The 23,802-nt window shown below is 53.1% G+C and overlaps 7 protein-coding genes across 7 annotated transcripts; 5 read left to right on the forward strand and 2 right to left on the reverse strand.

Moving 5' to 3' along the window:
* Positions 1–2,138: 2,138 nt before the first annotated feature.
* On the forward strand, positions 2,139–5,296 carry PHACADRAFT_97090 (glycosyltransferase family 2 protein; the record flags this gene model as incomplete). The annotated part of the gene is made up of 14 exons (XM_007396843.1): positions 2,139–2,645; positions 2,698–3,265; positions 3,315–3,397; positions 3,455–3,584; positions 3,638–3,651; positions 3,708–3,751; positions 3,800–4,031; positions 4,087–4,107; positions 4,160–4,296; positions 4,354–4,505; positions 4,554–4,681; positions 4,735–5,001; positions 5,057–5,185; positions 5,246–5,296. 14 exons carry the CDS (start codon positions 2,139–2,141, stop codon positions 5,294–5,296), a joined length of 2,463 nt encoding a protein of 820 aa, XP_007396905.1.
* An 880-nt stretch (positions 5,297–6,176) lies between these two features.
* PHACADRAFT_257886 (uncharacterized protein) lies at positions 6,177–7,494 on the forward strand. Its single transcript, XM_007396844.1, has one exon. The coding sequence runs from the start codon at positions 6,199–6,201 to the stop codon at positions 6,622–6,624; it is 426 nt and encodes a 141-aa protein (XP_007396906.1). The 5' UTR covers positions 6,177–6,198; the 3' UTR covers positions 6,625–7,494.
* Positions 7,495–7,813: 319 nt separating this feature from the next.
* PHACADRAFT_257894 (uncharacterized protein) lies at positions 7,814–10,417 on the reverse strand. Its single transcript, XM_007396845.1, has 9 exons — positions 10,168–10,417; positions 9,795–10,108; positions 9,359–9,688; positions 8,731–9,292; positions 8,517–8,669; positions 8,259–8,459; positions 8,181–8,205; positions 7,966–8,130; positions 7,814–7,901 (listed from the first exon to the last, which is right to left on the reverse strand). Exons 6-8 carry the CDS (start codon positions 8,382–8,384, stop codon positions 8,000–8,002), a joined length of 282 nt encoding a protein of 93 aa, XP_007396907.1. The 5' UTR covers positions 8,385–8,459; positions 8,517–8,669; positions 8,731–9,292; positions 9,359–9,688; positions 9,795–10,108; positions 10,168–10,417; the 3' UTR covers positions 7,814–7,901; positions 7,966–7,999.
* An 866-nt stretch (positions 10,418–11,283) lies between these two features.
* Positions 11,284–12,069, forward strand: PHACADRAFT_196640 (glycoside hydrolase family 45 protein; the record flags this gene model as incomplete). The annotated part of the gene is made up of 4 exons (XM_007396846.1): positions 11,284–11,434; positions 11,491–11,752; positions 11,807–11,997; positions 12,053–12,069. The coding sequence occupies 4 exons, from the start codon at positions 11,284–11,286 to the stop codon at positions 12,067–12,069; spliced, it is 621 nt and encodes a 206-aa protein (XP_007396908.1).
* PHACADRAFT_145933 (uncharacterized protein) lies at positions 12,067–15,164 on the reverse strand. Its single transcript, XM_007396847.1, has 15 exons — positions 14,991–15,164; positions 14,864–14,933; positions 14,716–14,811; positions 14,393–14,582; positions 14,193–14,340; positions 14,016–14,137; positions 13,945–13,952; positions 13,873–13,887; positions 13,678–13,812; positions 13,451–13,602; positions 13,245–13,384; positions 13,129–13,190; positions 12,963–13,079; positions 12,679–12,897; positions 12,067–12,510 (listed from the first exon to the last, which is right to left on the reverse strand). The coding sequence occupies exons 1-15, from the start codon at positions 15,095–15,097 to the stop codon at positions 12,322–12,324; spliced, it is 1,770 nt and encodes a 589-aa protein (XP_007396909.1). The 5' UTR covers positions 15,098–15,164; the 3' UTR covers positions 12,067–12,321.
* A 2,065-nt stretch (positions 15,165–17,229) lies between these two features.
* Positions 17,230–20,091, forward strand: PHACADRAFT_210029 (uncharacterized protein). Its single transcript, XM_007396848.1, has 4 exons — positions 17,230–17,537; positions 17,593–18,787; positions 18,840–19,009; positions 19,058–20,091. The coding sequence occupies exons 1-4, from the start codon at positions 17,382–17,384 to the stop codon at positions 20,069–20,071; spliced, it is 2,535 nt and encodes an 844-aa protein (XP_007396910.1). The 5' UTR covers positions 17,230–17,381; the 3' UTR covers positions 20,072–20,091.
* A 1,195-nt stretch (positions 20,092–21,286) lies between these two features.
* PHACADRAFT_257901 (carbohydrate-binding module family 12 protein) lies at positions 21,287–23,681 on the forward strand. Its single transcript, XM_007396849.1, has 10 exons — positions 21,287–21,729; positions 21,792–21,829; positions 22,074–22,343; positions 22,397–22,480; positions 22,682–22,873; positions 22,933–22,942; positions 22,998–23,065; positions 23,117–23,312; positions 23,372–23,412; positions 23,470–23,681. Exons 1-10 carry the CDS (start codon positions 21,672–21,674, stop codon positions 23,494–23,496), a joined length of 984 nt encoding a protein of 327 aa, XP_007396911.1. The 5' UTR covers positions 21,287–21,671; the 3' UTR covers positions 23,497–23,681.
* The last annotated feature ends 121 nt before the right edge of the window (positions 23,682–23,802 follow it).

Here is a 23,802-nt window from a genome sequence, read left to right on the forward strand (position 1 = left end):
GCACCATGCATCTCGCTGGTGTCACCTCTGAAATGTACCTGCAATTTGTTTGAGAACGTTGTATGGGCGTCGGCCTCCCTATCATCTGAATCCACTAACACTCTGAGATGGCTGGCCTGGATGTCCCTGGTCCGCCAATCCAATCGGATATCAAGTGCTTTTCGGAGAGGACGAGAGCCGTCTTCCCATAGTTGAGTAGATCTCATCCGGGAGACTCTTTTGACGTTGTTGACAAGATTTTTGAGATAGGTTTTGCCAAGGTGGTAGAGAAGTAGGATCCCGTACGTTGTGGGCGATTTGTAGGGACATCGTTTGATGAAAAGAGGGAGAATAGTAGCGGCGGCAGCGCATCCAAAGAACAGTGATATGAAAATGGTGACAACGATGGCGACTACGGACTCGACGCTCCAGAGGAGAATCTCCAGACCGGCAAAGAAAAGGACGAGGGAAAGTTCAAGTAGTAGAGGGATGTATATGATGGTAGTGTCCACGCCCCAGTCCTGCCAGGCTTCGAAGCGAATTTGGCGGACAAGCACGTTTTCCTTTGGGTCGCACAACGGAGAGTTCCATCTCATATATTCGCGTAGCCATTGCTTGACTAGAATTCCAAAGAATGCTGCAGCAAGGCTTAGTACGAGGCTGACAAACCAGAGAGAGTTGACCCAGAGAGAAGCTCGGGTTGGTCGAAAAGAGTTGATGTCCGGCATAGGTAGTGCTGAGTTACCAGGTGATGGATTGTCCAGTTGTAGCGTGATGCGTGTGAGCAAGCTCACAGCGGCCTGAAGATTATCGATTTGCAGTAGAGCGAAGGAGATGACGAGGAATGCGGAGAGAGCCGCAGAGAACAGACCGGCCTGCACGCAAAGGGGTGCTCAACACAGCCAACAATAGTATCCCATGACATGAGACTACTCACGAATACCAGAAGAGTATCAACATCGTCAGAATAGTCTTTCGTTATGCTCCCGTCGTAACCTTGCATGTAATCCTCCACCGCTGACCATCCGGCGAGCCCACTAGCACGCCCAGAACGGCCTACAGACTGTTCAACAACGTTTATGATGAGTGACGGCACAGATCCATAGTATCGTCCAGCAAACCTCTTGCAAACCAGTCTTAGGCTTCATTCTAACGGATGTGCAAGTGCAGGCTGGGACACGACCGGGATGGTGGCAGGCACGGAAAAGCCCTTGCTGTGCGCCGGAGCGTCGATGGTAATCGTGGGAAATATTAGGGCGCCACAATGCTCCCATGTGAAGAGTCACCTCGCGCAACATGAAGGGCGCGTCCATCCTTCTCAGGCCTCAGTTTCTGCTTATACTACGTTTGAGATTTTTTCTAGCGCGCTTCTTGTCTCGCGAACCCCTCAATCGCCACTGGCCACCTTACCTCTATAATTTGAATTTTCAGAGATTCCATAAGGAAATTACGCCGTCACGTGAGAGGCGCGTCGTGACAGATGTGACGATCGTGACCTGCCGCAGCGTGTTGGATTCTGGCTTTTGTCTCGTGGACTTCGCTTGATACCCCGCCAGAGCCACGCTTGGATACCCATTCACGACACTGAATGTTGCAATTGTTCACCTAACATGTCCTCCCCCCAACATCCTCACGAAGACTCCGAGCCCGACAGCTACGACTATGATTATGATTACGACAGCCGCAGCGTTCAACAAAACTCAAACTATACCCCGCTGCGCAACACGACTTCAACGTACAGCGGTATGCTCAGCAACGCATTTTCTCGCGTCCAAAACACGCTCGTGCAACGTATTTCGCCCAGCAGAACCATGCAGACAAACCTTGCCACCGTCCCAGAAGCATCAGAGGAAGGCTCGGATAGGCAGTCCGTCTCTACCACACTCACAGGCGACTCTGCACCTTCCAACAACAATAGCAAGTTTACGGAACACTCACTCAGTGAAGTACGACGCGTTAATGGCGGTAGCCATCCCGACTACGATGAGAAAGACGACCCTTTCGTCGACACCCCACGAGACTCGCGGAGTATCGCATTTCGCTTCGCATCGAATCTAGACGGCCAACCATCTGCGCTTCCACTTCCTACCCTGAGCTATTCTCGAGACACAGAAGCCTACGCCACCGGTGCCTCTCGTTCTCCTACACCTGCAAAAAAAATGCCACTGTACCGGCGCGTTGCAGACGAAGAAGAAGCCTCCGAGGATTACTTGGACGACCAGGATGAAGATGTTACAGAACTTCGCCCCCGCTCCTGGGTGTCCTATGCTCAATGGCCTTCCATCGGGGGCGGTGATGCTGAAAAGTCTTCACTATCTTCGTTCAACAGCTCCACGCTCGATGGGACTCTACCAACCTCTCCGCTTCCGACGCGTCACTTTGGCCCTGCACCTGTCGGGCGTGTGCAGCGACGACACAAGAAACTCAAGAAGGCTGTGCGGCTGACAAATGGCAACCTTGTTGTGGACTTGCCTGTACCACCTAAGCTAGTCAAGATCCTGCCTGTGGTGGGCGGCGTCCGCTATGAGGAGAAGAGCGAAATGACCAAGACACGGTATACTGCTATAACTTGTGACCCAGATGAGTTCGAGAAGCGTGGCTTCTTCCTCAGACAGAACGAGCTGGGTCGTACAACTGAGCTTTTCATCGTCATTACCATGTACAACGTATGTCCTTCGCCGCGTATCTCGATAGCATATACTCACCTCATTCTCACAGGAAGACGAAGTGCTCTTTTGTCGCACTCTATACGGCGTTATGCGCAACATCTCGCATCTTTGCACGCGCAAGAATTCGCGCACGTGGGGGCCGGACTCGTGGAAGAAAGTGGTCGTCTGCATCGTCGCTGACGGCCGCAAAAAAGTACATCCGCGCGTACTCGACGTGCTTACGCTCCTAGGCGTGTACCAGCCAGGAGACCACATGAAAGGTGCGATCAACAACAAAACGGTCACGGCGCATCTATTCGAGTACACGACCTCTTTCGGACTCGACCCGAAAATGCACCTGCGCTATCCTGACAAGGGGATTGTGCCGACGCAGATCTTGTTCTGCATGAAGGAGAAAAACCAGAAGAAGATCAATTCTCACCGGTGGTTCTTCAATGCGTTTGGCTCGCTCCTGCAACCCAATGTGTGCGTGTTGCTGGACGTGGGGACTATGCCGGGGCCGAAGAGTATTTATCACCTGTGGAAGACCTTTGATCTGAACTCCAACGTCGGAGGCGCCTGCGGGGAGATAGCGGCGTACAAGGGGCGGTACTGGAGGTCCTTGGTCAACCCGCTTGGTAGGTTCTTCACCTGTCAATCTTCTGCAACTGCTTATCGCGAAACTAGTTGCGGCTCAGAACTTCGAGTACAAGATCACAAATATCCTTGATAAGCCCACTGAATCGCTTTTTGGGTATATCAGTGTTTTGGTACGCGCGTATTTTATCTCACAGCTCTGAAATTTCGTCATGACTCGTCATTTGCAGCCAGGTGCATTCTCAGCCTATCGCTATATTGCCCTGCAGAATGACAAGATGGGAGTTGGGCCGCTTGCGTCTTATTTCAAAGGCGAGGTGCTCCACGGGCGCGACACGGACATCTTCACCTCGAATATGTGTGAGCTCTCCGTTCACTCTACATAAACAAAGCTGATACTTACAACCTCGAAGATCTTGCCGAGGATGTGAGCCGCAGCTGCACTCATACGCGTGCCTAGCGTATACTCACCGTTTACCGTAGCGAATTCTGTGCTTTGAGCTGGTCGCCAAAGCGAACTCTAACTGGTATGCCGCCTACGTTCCGCTCGAACTTCGTAGCTGACATCCAGTTAGGATCCTCAAATACGTCAAGTCCGCGATCGGCGAGACGGATGTGCCAGATGCGATGCCCGAATTCATCAGTCAACGCCGGCGATGGCTCAATGGTTCGTTTTTTGCAGCGACGTACGCCGTCGCGCACGTCGGCCAGATGCTCCGGAGCGGCCATTCAACCGGGCGCAAGATTGCGTTGCTGATTGAGACATTGTATAATGTGATTAATTTGATCGCGAGCTGGTTCGGGATTGTAGGTATCTCTAAGTATGTCGCGAGAATGTTACTAACAGGGTCGCCAACCACAGGGAAATTTTTATTTGTTCTTCGTCAGTCCCATTCTGTCTCTGCACATGGCGCTGTGACTAACCGCTTGTGCAGGTCATCCTCACTTCATCACTGGAGACGGAATTTCCTGACGTCAAGTTTATCAAGTATCTCAACGCATTCATTCAGTACTGGATGGGGGGTCTTATTATAGCCGCGTTCCTCCTTTCCATGGGTAATAAGCCGAAAGCGTAAGCTTACAACTCGCGCTTCAGTTAAGCGGACAAGCTTATCAAACATCTCGCCAGAGCACCGTGGAAGTACAAGATTCTCGCGCTCAGCTTTGCGCTTCTCATGGGCTATCTACTATTCTGTGCGGTCATGTGTGCGATCGCGGCTGCGAGACAGGGTGGCAGCGCAAACAGCCTCATGCTCTTCAGCATTATTGCCACCTATGGCGGTAAGTCCCGTCTTCCACGATAGAAGCAGACTGACGGGAAGCGGTCAGTATACCTATTCTCAAGCGTGCTCTCATTCGATCCATGGCACATGTTCACAAGCTTCCTCCCGTATATGCTCCTTTCGCCAACATACATCAACGTCCTGAACGTCTTTGCGTTCTGCAATCTTGACGACGTGCGTTTCCTCCTTTTCCGTCTTTCTCTACCTCGCTCACGCCGGGCGGGCAGATCTCGTGGGGCACAAAACAGCAGACGGAACAGCCACCGCTCGACCTTGGACAGGTGACGCAGAATCCGTTGAAGGAGGTCGATGTCGAGGTGCTCGCGGACGGCGCAGATGCGAACGAGATGTACGAGGAGAGCCTCGCGAACCTGCGCGACCGCAAGCCAATCCCCGACGAACCTGGCGCATACATGTTTGATCGCGAGCAGGTGGCACGGGACTACTACGCAAGTGTGCGAACAAATGTGTTACTGTGCTGGGTGCTGTCGAATGTAAGCTTCTCCCCATCTGATGTGGCTCTACCAACACCCGACTGCCTTGTTTCAGGGTCTGCTCTTGGTGGCCATCCTTGGTGGTGGAGATCCTTCTTCGGCTTTCTCAGAAAACAACACACTCTCAAGGACGAAGGCGTATATGACAATCATCCTTGCCTTCGTTGCGCTTACGAGTATCGTGGTGCGTACCTAAATCCGCTTAAATTCAAACCGGACCGGGCCGCTGACGTTTGATATTCAGAGGTTCACGGGCTCGACATTGTACCTGATCATACGTGTCTTCACGGGATAGATATGGTGCGACGCGGGCTGTCGTACTTAATTTCTCTCAGGGGTATCTTATTCAAGGACTTTCTCATCTCTCCCATCTCCTCGTGGAATTCATAACGTCTATCATGGACTCGGATTTTATCACCCCTGTTTTCAATATATGGACTCATGTATCAGGTTGACGTGGCTAGAATCTGTTGTACGCTATGGTCTAGGGAGTCTCAAGTTTCACGACGTGTTCTGTGGTCTTCTGTATTGCGCTTCATCTTCATTTTTGTCGCTGATTCCACATGCCCACAGATGGACATGTCCGCGAAATTGCATCGTTTCCGAAGTCAGACCGTGACGATCCTAGTTATGCATGGGTCGCCGCACGCGCCGCCTCCGTTGCGCCTGTGAATCTTTCCCACGGGCTGTGTCTGCTTCCAACTCCGAATTTCCAGATCGTGGTCAGCCGTTCATATACAGATTGCACGAGAGGGAGCACCATCGATTTCGATGAGCAGCCGGCGTGTCTGTATCTCCGCTGGTAAATTGCAATTTCTGTGAGCGTTTTATATCATGCGCGGTGTAGTTGTGCGTGCTGAACACTTCATATGAATGCTTTGCTATCGTCAGGTAATTTTGTGAGGATGATGAATGGAAGAGAAGCTGTCAAAGTGTCGATGAACGGAGCTGATCAGCAAACAGCAGACCCACAGGCATCAATGCCGCTAACCGTATCTGCACTATTCGATGCAAATGCTGATTCAGGCCCTCCTAGGACTCTTTCATGAATGCCTGAATATATATATATATATATATGGTCACCTTCAGAGGAGCTGTTCTTTAGGCCGAGTCTTCCTATTGCTCCAGTATGCACACTCGTCAGCACTTCCCACTTCGTCACTGACCTCATCATTGCAGTCAATCGAACAAGAAACCATGACATACACAATCTCAGTGCGCGTCCAAAGCGATACCCGTGTCCAGCTCGTCGAGAGCTCGGTCTGGCACTACGCCAACGGCGGCACGTGGAACTTCAGCGCGGCCCCGGACTCGTTTGTCCTCACTATGGCCGGCAGCGGCACGTCGGGCATGCTCCGCTTCCAGCTGCCCTCAGGGGAGTTATTCGCCATTGCAGTCGGCATACACAACTACGCGCCTTGGAGCGGCGTTGCAGTTGACATCGGCCCAAGCGACACGCTCCAAGTCGTTCACAAGGAGTTCTACGCCGGCGGCCCAAGGTCGAGCCCGACTCTCAAGGATTCAGTGGGTAACAGCAAGTCAGGGCTGTCTGCTGGCGTCCTCTATAACGACACAGAGAGCAACGACAAGTCGTACAAGGCTGTTATCGCCATTGTCATTTAGCTAAACGCGTCCTTGTGGCGAGAACGATATCGTGATGACGATGTTGATCCCTAACACAACACGATACTGGCATAAATATTCTCACCATCTCTCGTATTCAGACCCTCGTCAGCAAACGGCTTACATATTTTGTCATCAAGATGCGATTTGAAGTCTGACTGTACCCGTCCATCTTAAGGCAACATCGCCGCTCGGAAGAGGGGTCACGGTTGGCAGTACAAAGCAGGTAGTATAATGACACTTGTAAGAAATTGAGAAGATTATAAGGTTTGAGATCGGGCGAAACACGCACTACTACAAGTACGAATAAACTTGCGTCCTTTGAATCACTAATTCACTATCAATGAAGCCCAACTAGGGTGGCGTAATACCTTCACGTCGCCGCATCCGCATCAAAATGATAAGAGGCGGCTTCGCTCCGCTACGCGATTAATGTTCCCTCGGAAGCTGTTTTCGTGGCTGCCGTTTCCGCGACTGGTGCCTTCGTGGCTGGAATTCACTTGGCTACGAGCCGCAGCACTTCCTGTGATGCTCACAGGCTAGTGCGACCGACATGAGTCCTGGAAAGAGACATTGAAGCTAACAGCACGAGCCTGGAACACTGCAACCTGAGAATATCGTGAAGGATGCGGAGCTGGAAGGACTCTGAACGTAGCCTCCGGTGGCTCGCTTCGACGCGTTGCTGGAGAGGATCAAAATCCCTGACACTGCTACCAGTGGGATAAGCAAGGACATGAAAGCGATCCGTTTGATCATGATCAAATAAAGAGGTCAGTGGGGTGAATGTAACGCAACACAGTGGTATTTATCCTGTCATGATGGAACAGCGGGATTGTTCAGGTTGTTTGGCGTCACCTTGAGGTCAAGACTGTCCTTAACTAAGTCAGAAACCGGATGTTTGTAGAGCAGAAGACTTGCGGGATAAAACAAACGGCTTGCAGTACGTTGATATAGGCTGTTTCAAGGACAAGCTTGCTAGCGAACTGGTCACTCTGAGATCATAAGTATGAGTATGGCAATTCGCTGTGGAACACGTGACGACACACGAAGTTCGTGTGCCATGGCGGTGGGAGAGACACAGCCGGGAGCCAGCTAGTTTACTTTTCGGAGGTCATTAGCCGGATGTTGTCAAGCGCGCTCTTGGGTGTGTAACGTTTTAGCAACATGAGCTCCCACGCATAATGGAGAGCAGAAAATAATCGATTTTCGGAGCAGCCGGTAGAGATATCACAGCACACGGAAGAGACAGCGGACGGAATCTCATAGATCTACCAAATCTATAATAAAGACAATACGTAAATGAGCGAGAGCTGCATATAACCACAGGAGATACTTGCATACCCAGTCCCTGTAACAGGAGCCACTGGCGGGTAGCTTAGCAGGAACTGCAGGTCGCAGCGAGACCAGGGCTGCATGTTCCCGGCGGGCAGGGCGACTCCATAGTTTCCCCAGGAGCTGGGGCGAAGAAGTTTGGGTCCGTAGGAATGCAAGAGGTCGATCCAGCGTCTGATGAATACAGGTAAACATGGGCTCCTAAACTCATTGTAGATACATACTGGGCTGATACGTTCCTGGAGGACACTATGCAGAGGCATCAACATATCATTACGGAGAATTGAGGTATGTGGACATACAGGGTGACAGGTGCCATCGACTGCACCATACTCCCCGGCAGGACAGGCGGCCTGCGGTACGGCCGCAGCCGCCGAGGCCAAAAGAATTGTGACCAAACAAGAGATGGAAGTAGAGGTGAGGATCATGGCTATCAGTGTGCTGCTTAATTGCTGCCTGATAACCGCCTGCAATGGCCCCTCTTATATGCTACACCTCAGGCGCTATGTACAGAGTTCAGTGGGCTTCGCCGTCGCGCCTCGGCCATGAAACAAGCGTACAGTCGCAAGGGCGCAAGGGTGCTCATTGTTTGCTTCGCCCCTGCCCGGTCAATAGCCGCGAAAGGTACCCGCTGATAGCAATGCTACGATTGCTCCTCGCGGCTAGAACGAGACGGTTTGGCGCGCCCGCTGGTAATACCAGTGGTTACGCCGCTGGCACAAGGTTACGGGATAAGTCAGGCCGAGGTGGTGTCGGAGAAAAACGGCCACGCACCCCACGGCTGCCCGTCGAGGCCGACGATCTCGACCTGACGCATATGCACCATGAAATTGCAGAGCCACCTGTGCACATCCGATCGGAAAGCAAGATGCAGGAGAGAAAGGTGGCCAGCGAGGACATCCCCAGCGAACGTAAAAGTATATTCCGACAAATCGCGTGAACGAAGATTATCGTCGGTAGTCGTCGAGGACTGCGATGTCGAGATAGCTGAATAAAAGGATCGACAGTCCGGCTCCAGGCCATAGTTCACGTGCTCAGTGACCTCTGTCCGTCAAGAAACGCAATCAGTTTCGTTGAGAAGAAGGGCGAGCGAAACACCGGACTATCGCGGACTCCTACAGCACATCGCATCTACTCCAAAACGCTAGACCGCTTTCGCACTTTTTTCACTTTGGATTCTATGTGCGATCGGGTCCAATTGAAGGTTCGCCATCGACGGGATGCGGTATACCAAGTGCTGGTTGACTCGCTGACACTGATAAGGTGCAGATATTGTTTGTTCTGTTCTGCTCTCAGGACAAAGAAAAATCCGGTAGCAAATTTCTTGCAAAGCGGCCTAACGTTTCTTTAGTAGCTGTTATGTATCTTTCGTCTGAACGGAGTGATGCAAGATTTGACGCACAAGGATGCACGTTCGCCGGGGCCCGCCGGGGCCCGTCGATGCTGCCATCAACTAAGCGACGAGGCGGCCGTTCTCTATTGGAATCGTATGCAGATGTTGTACCATTTGACTGGCAGTCAAACGAGTTCCAAGCTGGTGAGATGTCAGGGTGGTCGCGCTTTTTGCCGCCGCAAGGTGGAACTAATGATGCCTCCTTTGATCCATAGCGGCATAAATTCTCATGCGCTCGCGGCACGAAAGTACACTAGATTTCTAAGGCATTTCTTGGCGGCAGGACAGGGAAGAATCGACCGACCAAGCTTGTTCGCCGATATCATGGATCTACGAAATCTGCGATGAAGACGCCAGGTGAGCGATATATATTTTACATAGAACCGCAAGAAATACCTACATACGTGTTTAAGAGTTTTGGAGAGGATGCAGGATGCAGCAATACCTGCACTGGGCGACTCCATAGTCTCCCCGAGCTGGGGCGTGGAAACTCGGGTCGGTAGGAATGCAGGAGTTTGACTCAGTGTTAAGAAAAGCCCCAGCTGAAGGGGAGGAGACAGATGTTTCGCGCACTCAGAGATCGTAGTCCACCAAGTAATGTAATCAGCTTCGGAGAGGAGCGAGTCTGTCACGCATACCTATGCTAATGAGCCTTTTGTCTGGGCGGAGCGATGCAAGATGTAGACTCGTTACCAGTCTACTCGGTAGTTGGTAGAGGCGTGTACCGAGGGTGGGATGGTGGTCGGTGCGCTGGGATAGCTACCGAGTAGGTGGCCGGTATTGAGCTTATACAAGATGTGATATACAAGGATACACACTGGAAGCTAGGGTCTCCCGGTATCGGTACTGCAATCTGCTGAGAACCTACGACGCCTCAAACAGCAGATCAGGCTCCACACAGACTTCGTAAAGGCCTGTCGGCTAGGGAAGAAGTACAATGGCTGTTCTCAGCTGATGTCGAGTGCAGATGTTGTATCGCTTGACTGGCAGTCCCTAGTAGCAACCAGTGAATAAGCTCATGTACAGTCGGGAGAAAGAGTAAAGGCAAAAGATTGTAGATCTGGACACTGTGAGTGCATGCTGCCTTTTGTACAGATCGCATACCAGGTTAGCCTTGCGAACAGATGTCGCGAGAGGATGGCGGTGGTTAAGCGCAGGACGTGAAGGTGATAGCGACGAAGCGCTATCAGCCATCTTGCATCTCTACATCCACCTCGTCGAACAACCTCCGTTCACTGTTCAAAAATGGACCCATAAAACTGGCCTGTTATACAGCATCGTGTGACCCAGGCTCAACAGACAGACCTGAGCTCTCCCTTCGTCAACCATAGTTCCAAATCCATTACGGATAGCGGGGTCCTGCGAGCAAATAAATGTCTCGGCACTACGGGTATCTAGGTAGTCTACTACGCGGACACACTGTTGTGGACGTTGTGGCGCGGCATGCACAAATTACGGACCACTCTCGGACGTCGGCCTCCGGCTGGTGCCTGAAGGTGCCTGACGGTGTCTTGAAGTTGTCTTGTCGTTCTCTGTTGCTATAGTCTTGGTCTATTTGTGGGTTTTGTCAAACCGCACAGGCCGGTACATCTTTGGCTCTTTTTCTGGCGCGTTGACCTACTTTTGCAGGCATTGCAGACATTCTTGGCCTATTCCTGTGATCCTCCACTTCTTGACTCTCGTCACGAGGTGCCAACAACGGTCAAAGTCTGGTCTGGCTGGCTGTCTGTTGGTTGTAGGACGGCTTCCACCTATTCATGCGATGAATCCGTTTCCGAGGGTGTAACGACAATATACCGCACGTCCATGGCGACTGGATGATCAGAAGACTGTTTCTCCTTGCCGTCGCATCAATTCCGCCCTTTACTACAACATAAATTCGCTGCAGTGCCGTTATCCATGAATTCCCCATCTTCATCTACACCAAGCAAACTATGGCTAGGCTCTCGACATTCCTCTTGTTCGTCGCCGCTGCGACCCTCGCGAGCGCGTTGACCGTCTGTAAAAAGCGTGCAACTGGCGGGTATGTCCAGCAGGCCACGGGTCAGGCGTCCTTCACGATGTACTCGGGCTGCGGCTCTCCTGGTACGCTTCCATCATTTTCCTGCCACCCACGCTGTCATGTCTGACGTCCCACCTAGCCTGCGGCAAGTCTGCTTCAGGCTTCACCGCCGCGATCAACCAGCTCGCGTTCGGCTCTGCGCCGGGCCTGGGTGCGGGCGACGCGTGCGGCCGCTGCTTTGCGCTGACGGGGAACCAAGACCCGTACTCTCCTAGCTTTACCGGACCGTTCGGACAGTCGATTGTCGTGAAGGTCACCGACATGTGTCCCGTGCAGGGCAACCAGGAATTCTGCAGCCAAACGACAAGCAATCCGACGAACGAGCACGCCATGCCGTTCCAGTGAGTGCCCTGTACTGAGTCGGGAGTCAGGCGGGCGTGCTGACGGGCCGCTAGCTTCGATATTTGCGAGGACACCGGAGGCGCGGCCCAGTTCTTCCCCTCGGGACACGGCGCACTTACGGGCACGTTCACCGAGGTGTCGTGCTCAGAGTGGTCGGGCTCCGACGGCAGTCAGCTCTGGGACGGCGCATGCCTCTCTGGCGAGTCCGCGCCGAACTGGCCCTCGACTGGATGCGGAAACCAGGGTATGTTCCTGCGCATGCAGCCATCTTTGACTGCCCGTGCTGACAGTGGTCTTAGGAACCGCTCCCTCGTGAAAGTTGTAGTCCCTTCGCTGTAGCACCCTTCATTAGCACCCTCGTTTTAGTACCCTTCGTTATACCCTTCATTATCGTGCGATTATTTGTCAAGCGAAATTTGATGGCAGCCGATGCAGGTATGGTTTGGCTCTTGTGTCAAAACTCGTCAGAGGCTGCATAATGCATAAATTCTGTCTGTGAGATACATTATTATGCGCGTTCTATCGATACAGATTGGTATACGTCCGAGCCTAGATACACGCTCTATTCCTACTGGTACTGACTCTTCCTCTTCCCTACCTTAGCGCCCAGCGTCAGCGGTTTCAGCACACCCGGCGCACCACTCGCTGTCTGCTGTGCCTCGCGTATCGCGCCGCGGCTGAGACAGTAATCAACATGCGCGTTCAGGCCCGCGTTGTCCGTTGCCCAGGTGCGTGCACAGACGGGGCAGGTGTGTTCCTCGACGGCGTCCTGCTCGACTTTGTGCCTTTTGTCGCGGGCTGCGGAGAGTGCGACCGAGGTCGAATGCGGCTTTTTTTCTAGCTCTTTCTGTAGGCCAATAACTTTTGAGGACGAGGCAGCAGGTTGAGGCGGCTGAGACTTCGCTCTCGAGGCACTCGGCCGTACTGTTGCTGCTGACGTGGGCTTGGATGTCGGCAAATTAGCGTCGTGATCGGCCTCGTCAAAGCCATCGCGCTCGAGGTCCTCGTGCTCGTAAAACCCAGGCATAGCATCTTCGTATCCGTCCTGCGTGAGCTGCAGCTCGTCTGGGTCGTTCGGCTCCTTCTGTCCCGCGACTGAGAGCCTGCGTTTCTTGCGCGGGGAACTCCCTGCGTTTTCGAAAAACTGCCAATGATAGAGTGATGAGTAGTGAGGTGGGCATATGCGCGGGGTAAAATGGAGAGGCGCACCCGCCTGATGCTTCCTGGCTTATCCGCGTCGACGCGCAGGTCCTTGAGTTTCATGACCCGGAGCCCAATGAGGCGCAGGCGGAGGGGCAGCTCCGGCAAGAGCAGCTCTTTGCCCGTCTGCATACGCGTTTCAGATATGCGCACACGGGTGGAAAAATAAGCTCACAGCAAAGAGATCCTCTTTTTTCGTTGAGATCCAGCGATCGAAGGACTTAGCACGGGTGAACACTGTCGGTGCGCATGATGAGCAGTAAGTCTAGATGTGAAACGGAGCAGACGCACCCTGGTAGGTATCGAGCTTGTACTTGAGCGTCACTGTCTTACCCGTCCAGCCCGTGCGTTCCAGATCTTCGTTAAGCTCTGCAGCGACCTCCTCAAGCTTCCTTAGGATGTCCTCCTTTGAAGATATTGTGTGGAACGTCCTACACCAGCGTGCCATCGTATTAGCTACGAAAATATCGTGCGATAGGGAACAGAAGGGTACACACCGCTCGGCGCCGATGCTCTTTCGCTCCTCGCGCTGCCCCGGCTGGACGACATTGGACGCAATGCCAAGGTATGTCTGCAGAAGGAAGTGCAGTCCAAAATATTTATCCATGAGCGCGAGCGTCGCGCGGTGGGTGTAAATATCCCCGCAAGTCTGTCTCGTTTGTCAATAACGCACGGCGGAACCTTCGCGCTATTGAAATACGCGGGGAAACAGGGGAAGACGCACTTGAATCCCAACGCTGTCGAGAAGTCGTTCATTCACCCGGCCTACACCGGGAATCTTGCGTATGGAAAGGTCGTGCATGAACGCTTTGACTGCTGCGGGTGTGAAATCAAGCGCGAACTGGCCGTTGGGTTTGTTCTAGCATATATGCGTAACAATAAGCGGGGCTGGGACTCGTGCAAAGTAAGACGGGCGAACCCTATCTGAGCAAATCTAGCGTCGCTCGTGAGCTTGATGAGCAGAGTTTGATAACGTGCTAAGTGCTGTTACCTTGGCGAGCATCTGCAGATATACAATCAGGGCGACGAACAGTGCAGGAAGCTCAGGGAGACACCGGCAACGCACTTTATTTGGCGCGATACCTGCACTAACAGTCAGCTTTGTCTCTCGAAACACTGTCTCACGCATCCCGCGGACACAGTCGTCCGCGCTCAGCATATATTCTTCGCAATACGGTGTAATACTTGGTGTGCCGTAGTCAGAATCTCAGATAACGGAGGTGCAAAAGATGGATGTACTTGAGATAGCCCTCATCACAGCCGGCAGCGCACATCGTGGGGTCGTACCGCCGGAAGATGTCCATAACTTGCCTCGAGAGCTCCATGTAGCGCGAAAAGTGACAGGGCACCACGACGAGTTGAGGACAGAGTTTCCTGGCGACGAACTCTGCAGGATATGAATCATAAGCCTCAGACGGCCATAGGAGCGGAAGGCGTACCGGCCATTCCTGAGCGTACGCCGTGCTTCCGTGCTGCATAAGACGCCGTAGAAATAACGCCATGACCAACCGCAAATGGTTTATCCCCCAACGAAGGGTCATCGAGCAGTTCGACAGAGGCATAGAAGGCGTCCATGTCAACGTGTACAATGATCTGGCTCAGGTCGCGCTGGACCTCCATCTTCGCTAGCTGCATGATCAACAATTAGCTGTTATTAGTTGTTCATGCGTACGAGATGGAGGGCACAAACCAGACTGTCAGCGTGATGTTCCGCTTTTGCTTTCGCGGGGTCAGACGACGGTGTGGCAAGGTGAACACAGACAGACGTACCAATGTCAGCCTCGCGAAGAACATCGTCCCGCGCCTTTATGATCCTTGCTATTCGCTCTGTCAACTCTTTGTCTTTCCGTTTTTCGTTCTGTAAGTCTGGTAAGTCGTCCCGTGCCCAGGGCTAGCTGGAGAGCATGTACCTCGTAGAACTTGGATCCCTTTGAAGCCTCTGCTATGATCCTGTTAATTTCTGTCTGATCCTTGGCCAGTCTGGTTGCCGAACGTGAGCGAGAGTGCAGCTGGAAGGCGATTCATAACGAAGCGCACCCCGCCTTCATAATGGACGGTCCCGCGAGCCGTCTGAGAAAGCTGGCGGTATCTTGTGAAGCTGCTGGTGCAGCGTCGTCGTCATCTTTGTTCCCTAGCACTCTCATTCACGCATATGACAATATCCTTCGGAAGAGAATGTATGTGCGCAGCTAGTTGTGCGCTCGGGACAAGAGGTAGGGCGCTTTCAATCGTCACGACGTCGCGTGAGATAACGCCTGTCACAACGCGTCTCCACGCGCGGCACGCGTTCAACAGAAGGCACGATGCTGTTGAGTGTACTTAATCTTATCGCGCGACTTTCGGCAGGACGCCACAGCCTCCTCCCCTACAGTGCGCAGTAGAATGTCCGGAGCGAATGACAGCAGTCCTTGCGACGAGTATGCCCACAGTTTGTTCCAGAAACCAAGCAATGGCCTCCCTCCGCCCCCCGATGACGGCCTCATCTTACGCGTTCTTCCACTGTTATCCTAAACCTAACTCAATTCCAACGTTACAACTCCGGTTCGTCGCAGTGCGCCTTTCGTGAGCAGACCTCTCCACGATACTTCAACCTTGAAGCCCTGCCCCAGAACTCGAGCCATTCATCACCATGACATCTCCGATTCCATGCCCGCCAGACCGACACTCTCCTATGCCCGCTCGACTGTCGCACCCTGAGCCTTCTCCGCGACGGGCGGTTCGGTCATGGTTGCGGAACTTGCGCCCGTCTGAGATACTCCGTTTACGCGCACAGCTACAAGTTCCCGCAGACACTCATCACCTCTGTTCTGGAAAGATCGGAGCACCCATTCAGCTTGTTCAGCGGCGTCAAGGATGATTGGAACACCGTCGACAGTGTGCTCCGCCGGCACGGATAGGATTTCTTCACTTGTGGCAACGAAAGAACCGGGAAACCAGAACCGCAGTTTGCGCGATCTGAGAGCTCGCTCCAAATGCGAGCACGGTAAGACACAGCGCAGGATTCCTTTGCAGGTATTCGATAGCCTGGGCGTCGGTGAACGAAAGCTGGAGGTTGATACGCTCAACAAATACGGACGAAGACACAGCACCTCTACCCGCATTCGACAGTATCGGCAGTGACATGATTTGCTCACACTAATTGAAAGACATACTGAGCAATTTGTCCTCGGGTTGCCAGGTCTGAACATATGTTTCTTGAAGTGTTCCAGGTGTCAATGCGAGCAGTGCCTCGACAGGCCCTCATGTAGCAGTAGTTCTACGGGCCTTTATAAACAAGTGGAAAAAAAAAGCAGTGCCTCGAGAATCGCGTCCCACGCTCGGACGTCAAGCGTCACGCGTCAAGGCCCACACGAGCGGCAATCCAAAGGACGTCAGAAGCAAGGGTTGTTTGGGAAGAAAGCGGCACTTCCGTGTGCACATCGCCATATGTAACATTCGGTGAGAGATGACGCAGACCGTCGCGGACCCCTGCGAGACTGGGCGACCGGCAATAGGTCCAGGAAGGTGAGTTGATTGCAAAAGAGACAGTGTATTGTTGGAAAGCTGTCAACCAGGAGTGCGAGCTCAGTCGTGCTCGCATGTCGTAGCCTCTCGAGCATAAGACTGGAGAGCCGCCGCAAACCGGAAGGCGGGGCACCCTGGGCCATGAACGAAATAGGTCCCGGTGGCCGCCTATCAACGTGGAGTCATATGTAGGGCTCGCGATGGCGCAGAGAAGCACTGTTTCTTGAAGCTGGGATGACAACCAAAGGACGTGATGAAGCCAGAGCTTTATCTGAGCAGCCTCCTGATACATTCGAGTACGTCTTTGTCTTCGTCTGGCCAAGAAGGGCTCGGGAAGCGTCTAGACGCAATGTCGAAGTCGCGCGCTTGAGCAGAGCTACGAATTACGCCGAGACGTCGACTGGCTGCGAGAGCTTTCGGGCCGGTAATGATCTCAAGAACGAGACCAGGATTTGAAGACGGCTATCGAAGGCACTCTCCAACAAATGGCACCGAAAGCTAAACCTGAGTGTACTACTGACGATAGTCTATATGAGCCCATCTTGTGTCACTCAAGTCTAGATCTGCTGCTCTGAAAAAGATGGCGCATAGTATCCCACACCTGCGGCGCCCGTGTCCTTGATCATACTCCCTCTTCCTCCAGCTATCCTCGGTCCGCTAATGTCTACATTCTCTTAGATCGCTCGTATGTCTGTAATGTATGGTTCGAACCATACCAGACTGTGCTCGGGTATTGCCGAGGTCCTACTAAGGGGCTCCCGTTTAGGAGGGTTTCAAGGACGATGAGATTAGCCTCTGGTCTTTGCACATTATAACATCTCTTTCCCCATCCATCACTGCATTCACCTGGTCAACCTGAATACTGACGGCAAGGACAAAGCCCCGCGTACCGAGCAACCCGCACGACAGTAATATCGCACTAAAATGAACGACATGATGATCAGCTGTCTCCCTCCTACAAAGTTCCTCAGCAATCTTCTGCCTGTGAGGGATGCAATTTTGAATGAAATGCCTAAGGGTGTTACATTCTCGAGAATTCCTGTGGACCCAGACTCTGAATCTGAAATGTACCCTGGAGTTGTGGGTAATGAAAATATGAAGCTCAAAATAATAATGCTCAACCTCTACTTCCTAGGTGAGAGAGTTCCAATCATTAAGCCCGGGATTCGCATGGTTTATTACCTCCCAAAAAACCGGCAGCGAGAACGTCTGCATACAACCGAACATATGTTCCGTCGAGGGCGATGCAGGCATGGACGACAATTTCTCTCCATCTGAGTACTCTGGAGGCAAACGCAAGAAGAAGGTGAAGGAGAAGGAGAAAGATGAGAGCACAAGTCAGAAAGCACAAGTCGATCCACCGTTCGACTGGGCGCGATGCGAGATAAGCGTCGTGGTAAAGGCCCGTTTAAAAGACGACCCCTTCGTTGACCATCAAGACAATGCTCTTGAATGCGCCGCTAAGCAGGGTAGATCTTCCTGTGGCCAAATCTCCTCGTACGTCAAGGAACAGTCCACAAGACAACACCGCGTTCGCATTTACCAGCTCCTCATCCTCGGACATTCTGCTCGCCTGCTTTGCTACGATCGCTCCGGCTATGTTGTATCCCAGCGGTTCGACTTTCACCAAGAGCCAGAGATTCTTGCGCAGTTTTTGTGGCGATATTTCAAGAGCAATCGTACAACAAGGGGATGGGACACAACAGTCGTTCTCGCAGAGCAACACGAGGTCGCAGCGTTCGAAAATGCCATCACAAGCTTTCTCAAGACGGTCGAGGATCTCTCAAGCGGCGATGATACCGCCAACACTGATGATGGTGTCCACGGCAGATTCATATGCAAAGAGTTTCACCGCACTCTTGATTCTGCGTATCCAACATACAAGATCCTCGTCTCTTCTAACGAGTACTCTGCAAATCTCATCGTGAGGCGACCTTTCGTCGAACCACTCTCACTATATGGGCGCTGCACTCGATCATATCTCGCTTACGACGTCGAGCAGTCCGCGATCGTTTTCTTCAAGGATACCTGGCGCACTAACCACACAGGACGTGATTCTGAAGCAGAAATCTACATGACTCTCAAGGAAAAGCATGTTGGCAACATTCCTAATGTACTCTATGCGGGCGACGTGATAGGGGATGATGGCGAAGTGCAGAAGAGTTATGTCGACGAGTACTCAGTGATGGACCACAAAACATGGTCACAGAAACCCTGCTTACCACTTCGGTCCCACGTCCACAGCCGCATCATTCAAGATTTAGCCTACCCACTGTGGTCAGTGCGGGGCACAAGGGAGCTTGTTCAGGTCCTCCGTGATGCTCTCATTGGTGCGTCTTCACCCATCTTGTCGCTGCAAGCCTCACATTGATATCCTTCAAGTAATACAAAATGCAAGGGCCGCAGGAATACTCCATCGTGATATCAGCGTCGGGAACGTCATGATCACGAAAGATGGCCGAGGTATCCTGAACGACTGGGATCACAGTTATAGGATAACTTCGAATTCGACTGACAAACACTCGAATATCAACCGACCCCCATTTCGGACGGTACTCCACATCCACTCTTTGCATGTTCAACATTAATGAATGGCCTAGGGAACATGGCAATTCATGTCGTGTCGCATTCCTAAAAATCCCCAGGCGAACCACGATGTGTTGGACGATGTAGAATCCGTCTTTTGGGTTCTCTTGTTCATTGCCTTGCTGTGGTTCAAGCACAGGCTGGGCTACATCACATTTGACATGTTTGACCAAGAGAACGTCCGGCGTCGCCCGAATTTGCGCCCACAAGTTGTCGGGGGAGGCGACAAACTCTGCTTCCTGTACATGGACGAAGCATCTGACCTCCAGTTCGAATCAGCCCCGCTCGACACCCTTGTAGTTCAACTGGCAAATGATCTCTCGAGACTGTATGGTTTCAAAGGTTCCAAGGAGACAGAGGAATACAAGACCATACGCGGGCAATGTGGCGTGGAGAAGGTCATTCAAAGGTTTGACGAAGCACTGGCTCGTCATGACTGGCCGCAGGGCCCGGAGCGCGTCAAAGAGGAGCAATACCCCCGACAGTCGCGAAACGCTACCACGAAGGAGATACACCAGAATACGATAGTATCGGCATATGGTAGATGGGTCGAGAACAAGAGCGGTGATGTCGATCTCTCCCCCGTGCTGGGACACACCCCTTCCGAGTCGCGATCGACACAGAACATATCTGCACAAGCAGGCGAGAGGGGTGGTCCACTCACGCGTAGCAAAGCCACGGCACGAGCCGCGGATATGTCTCCACCGCCACCTGTAGATTCTCAGCCGTCGACCTTCACACGCAACGCACGCCGGCGTCGCGAGGTGTCTCCAAAACAGCTCTCACAAGATCCTGGTGACCAAGACTTACCTTCCCGAGGCACCTCCTCTCGTAGGAGGGGCCGTGCACCCAGCCGGGGTATGTCCGACGGACAGTCGTATGTGCCCTCGTCCGGTCGCGGACTGCGGCGCAAACGCAGCACCAGCAAGGAGCCTGAAGCTGAGGCGTCGACGAGTCGCAGGAAACAGTCGCGGGCCACCAGCCAGGAAAAGAAGGGAGGGCGCGGAGGGAAAAGGAGGAGGACGTAATTTTATAACATTGCACTCGCATGTCACTCTGAAGTTAACGTTGTATCCCGGATGAATTGTACCTGTAAACACCCTGTCAATTCGCCTTTATATCATTCGCTCTCTTTGAGTCTAGCCGACCTTGGATGGCAAAATGACGACGACTTCGCCTTGTCAGGAAAGGCGCAGAACGCAGTTGCTGAGGTATTCGACCGAGCGTGAATAAGTTCGTCATAAGAACAGATCATGTAAATACGCCAGAGCGCACCCGTTCTTGCCCTTCCCATCTCCCGAGACGTCGCTATCCGCATCCACGAGGAGACTACGTGCCGTAGCGCGTATCGATGCGGCCTACTCGCACAACATACCAGTCGCGTATGTACCTGAGCGTGGCACAGCCCTAGAGCTTCTCGTGGCAGGTAACCGCGCACAAGACACTGTCTTTGCGCATGCCACGCAGGTTAACTGTCACTTGGCTGTCCTGCGGACGACACCAAGGCTGAAGCACGCCATGAACATTTCTGCGAGGAGTGCCAGGACTGACTTCTGCGGATTGATGAACGGGAGCAGCCCGTACGAGGCTGTCGCCGACTCGCAACCGGACTCGGTATGAGGCGTGCTCCTTCCTGACATCCTTGATAATATGAAGTTCTGCATGCTGGTCTCCTGCACTGGCCGAAGCTTTACGGGGATAACGTCTTTGTTTCGCCCACCCCGGCGGGCTGTTCACGCAGGCTCCGCCGACGAGGTCGCCGTTCTTGACCTCACTCATATAGTACTCCCCGCAGGACACGCAAACGTATGGGTGAAAACAAGCGTTCTGCAGCCGCCTAGTGTCACATTGAATCCGTCTTGCGGTGCTCGGACGTTCAGCGCAGAAGGGTCAGCAGAGAGTGTTATGAGACCGGGACGATGTGCCGGGACTTGGCCATGCTCGATGACGATGTGAACCTCGATTTAAGGTTGGCGCCCATTAAGCGTCGACGCCCGCTGTCTCAAAGCGTCCATTGAGACTTCAAACTCTCGGGCTGCGTTCACCTAGACACAACTCATCGATATGACTTTTCCTCTCGGCATAGGTCGGATATGGCTAGATCACCTGCGACATATGAAACACGTCATGCGCTACGAATGTAATTCCTCATGAGCTTCGCGAGGGCAGGAGGAAACGAGGCGAGTCTTTCGTGCTTCAATGAACGTCGGCGCGACCCAACGTGCGAACTCACGTCCCTGTCCAGACCAGCTTTACTTGTCCAAGTCGAGTATAGTGCAACATAGCGAAGACATAAAAGGCTGAGCGGGCTGCGGAGGAGTGATGTGGTTGCAAACGACCGCTGATCCTATGTTTTCTCGACATCTCATAAGCGGTCGGTCCTGCACAAGAAACATGGCTCTGGAGGCCTAGGCATGCTCCCTGTGACTTTTCTGCGGCAGGTGGCGATGAGAGAAGCGATCTCTTGGCAACTCCCATCGTGTCAGCGCGATCAGGATTGATATGACCTAAGCTCAGACAGTATATAAGACCTGCAGCGCTGGCCAATTTGGACCCAGCACAAGAGGCACCTCTCTTCTGCCAGCACACTCACCAACTTACCAAACCTCAACTCTATACGCAGACGGCATGTCGACCTGGGCACCTGGCACTCAGTACAATGTCGGCGATGTTGTTGAATACGAAGGTGCACCTCACCCATGCAGCTGCCATTCCATCGATGACTGACATGTCGCCTTGCGTGTTCAGGCTTCAAGTATAAAATCATCCAGCCTCACCTCTCTCAGGTACGGGCCATGTTCTTCTGCGACCACTCTCGACTTGGTAGACTCCGCAACGCTTCTTCTTCCCGCGTCTGGGTTAGAACGATGCCACATCCTTCTCGATCTGACTGTAGCGGTGGCGTTGAAAACCTTGTGATACCTTGGTTGCATGGGCTTTGAGGAGGTCGCCACTACAGAGGACAGGGGTTTACCCTCTCCAGCTGCTACTGCCTGCGTGCCAAACATTCATCTGACGCTCTCATTGCAGGGAGACTGGACCCCCAATGTAACCCCCGCGCTTTGGGGGCGCCTGCCTCCCGATTATGTTGGAGGCGGTGGAGAGAAACAGGGCGGCGGCTACCAGCCCGCGTACGACCAACCTCAGCAGCAGTCGTTCCAGGACGAGCGCCCGCCGTTCGACCAGCAGCAGAGCGGTAACAACTGGGACGAGCATCAGCACCAGAAGGTGGACATCCCTCACGAGGAGCAGAAGAAGAACTGGTGGGACCTTGACGACGCGGCCAAGAAGAAGATGGAGGTACGTCGTACTTCGTCTCGAAGCAGGGTTTGAGTCTAACGTGGTTATGATAGATCGGTGGAGGTCTCGCTATTGGCGTCGCCGCAATCGGTGCTGGTATGTTCGCATACAATCATCATCAGAAGAGTGAAGAGCAGGTGAGTATCCTGTTTAATGATATTCGACACGATAGACTCGGTGGCTTGCCCACGTTTCTTTGATCCGAAAACCAAGTAAACCGACACGTCTGAGGTCTCAGTAGGGTCCCGGGGCGTTCGCTGTGGCTTCCCGCAGACCCAGCTCTATCGCGTCAAGTGCCAATAGATAACTCAGATCTAATCTTACATACCTGACTTTAGAAAAAAGCGGCTGTCTGGGCTCTACAGAGGTGGCTGCGCGAAGGCCAGGATCGCACCGAAAACTTCTACCGCAACGGTCCTAGCGCGCCCACGACCTGGCTGCTTGTCCACGGTAAGAGCTTCCCTCGGGACTTGATCGCCGGTGGTGAGGAGGGAGGTCAGCCTCTCTATGTCTGCCGTGCCTTCCACGACGTGAGCTGCTTTCTTGTCGAACAACCCATGTACAGTGCTGATGGCATGTCTATTTACAGGGTAGCGTCCGTGAGTAATAGCGCGCATAGTCCACGCAAACAACTCATCACTGATGTCTTTCCAGAGGTTGGCAAGGCAGGTGCAAACCTCGACACCGGCGCCGTAGTCGGCTACGGCCACAAGGAGGTTTCTGTACGTCGTCCATCGTAGCACGATGTGACAGTGCGCTGACTGGTGCAACAGGTCGAGCAATATGAGCTGCTCGTCGGCAACCCGAACGCCGTGCGCTGGGTCGAGGTGCACGGGCAGCTGAAGCTGGACCGGCTCGGGGCGCGCCCGGTCGAGGGCGGTCACGAGGCAGACGGCACGCCGCTCTTCATTGCCCAGGCGCACGTCGAAAATGGCATCCACCCTGGCAAGATCAGCGAGAAGCTCCATAGTGGGTGTCCTAGTTTGGGCCGTGTACCGCTTCGGCGACTTACCTGTATTCTTCCGCAGAGGCTTTCATTCCTTACGGTGGCTCCGAGAAAGAGGTCGAGGTAAGTGGCTATAAGCACTGTGGCACTAGAATTTGAGCTTACTGGCCGCCCCCACAGCGCTACCGCGTCCTCTGCTACAACTAACAAGGGTCCCGTGCTGCATTCTCGATTATCTCTCGCATCGTGCCATCCAAACACGTTACAGCTCAAATCGGATAGCTCCATGAACCCAATGTACTCTTGAATAACACAATGATGACACATCGGAAGCTGTTACATAACAGACTTGCTCTTCTATAGAATCGCTGCGAGGCGAGTGGGGCCGCCCGATAATATTGCGCCTTCATTCCATGTTCTGTCGACGAATACTCGGCAACTAGTCTGTTGAGGATCTACTCTAGACTGGCCAGGAATCTCCTCGGCGTGTGCGCCGATTTTGCGTTACACATG

Source organism: Phanerochaete carnosa (genome assembly GCF_000300595.1).
Source record: "Phanerochaete carnosa HHB-10118-sp unplaced genomic scaffold PHACAscaffold_6, whole genome shotgun sequence".
Taxonomy (NCBI): Eukaryota; Fungi; Basidiomycota; class Agaricomycetes; order Polyporales; family Phanerochaetaceae; genus Phanerochaete; species Phanerochaete carnosa.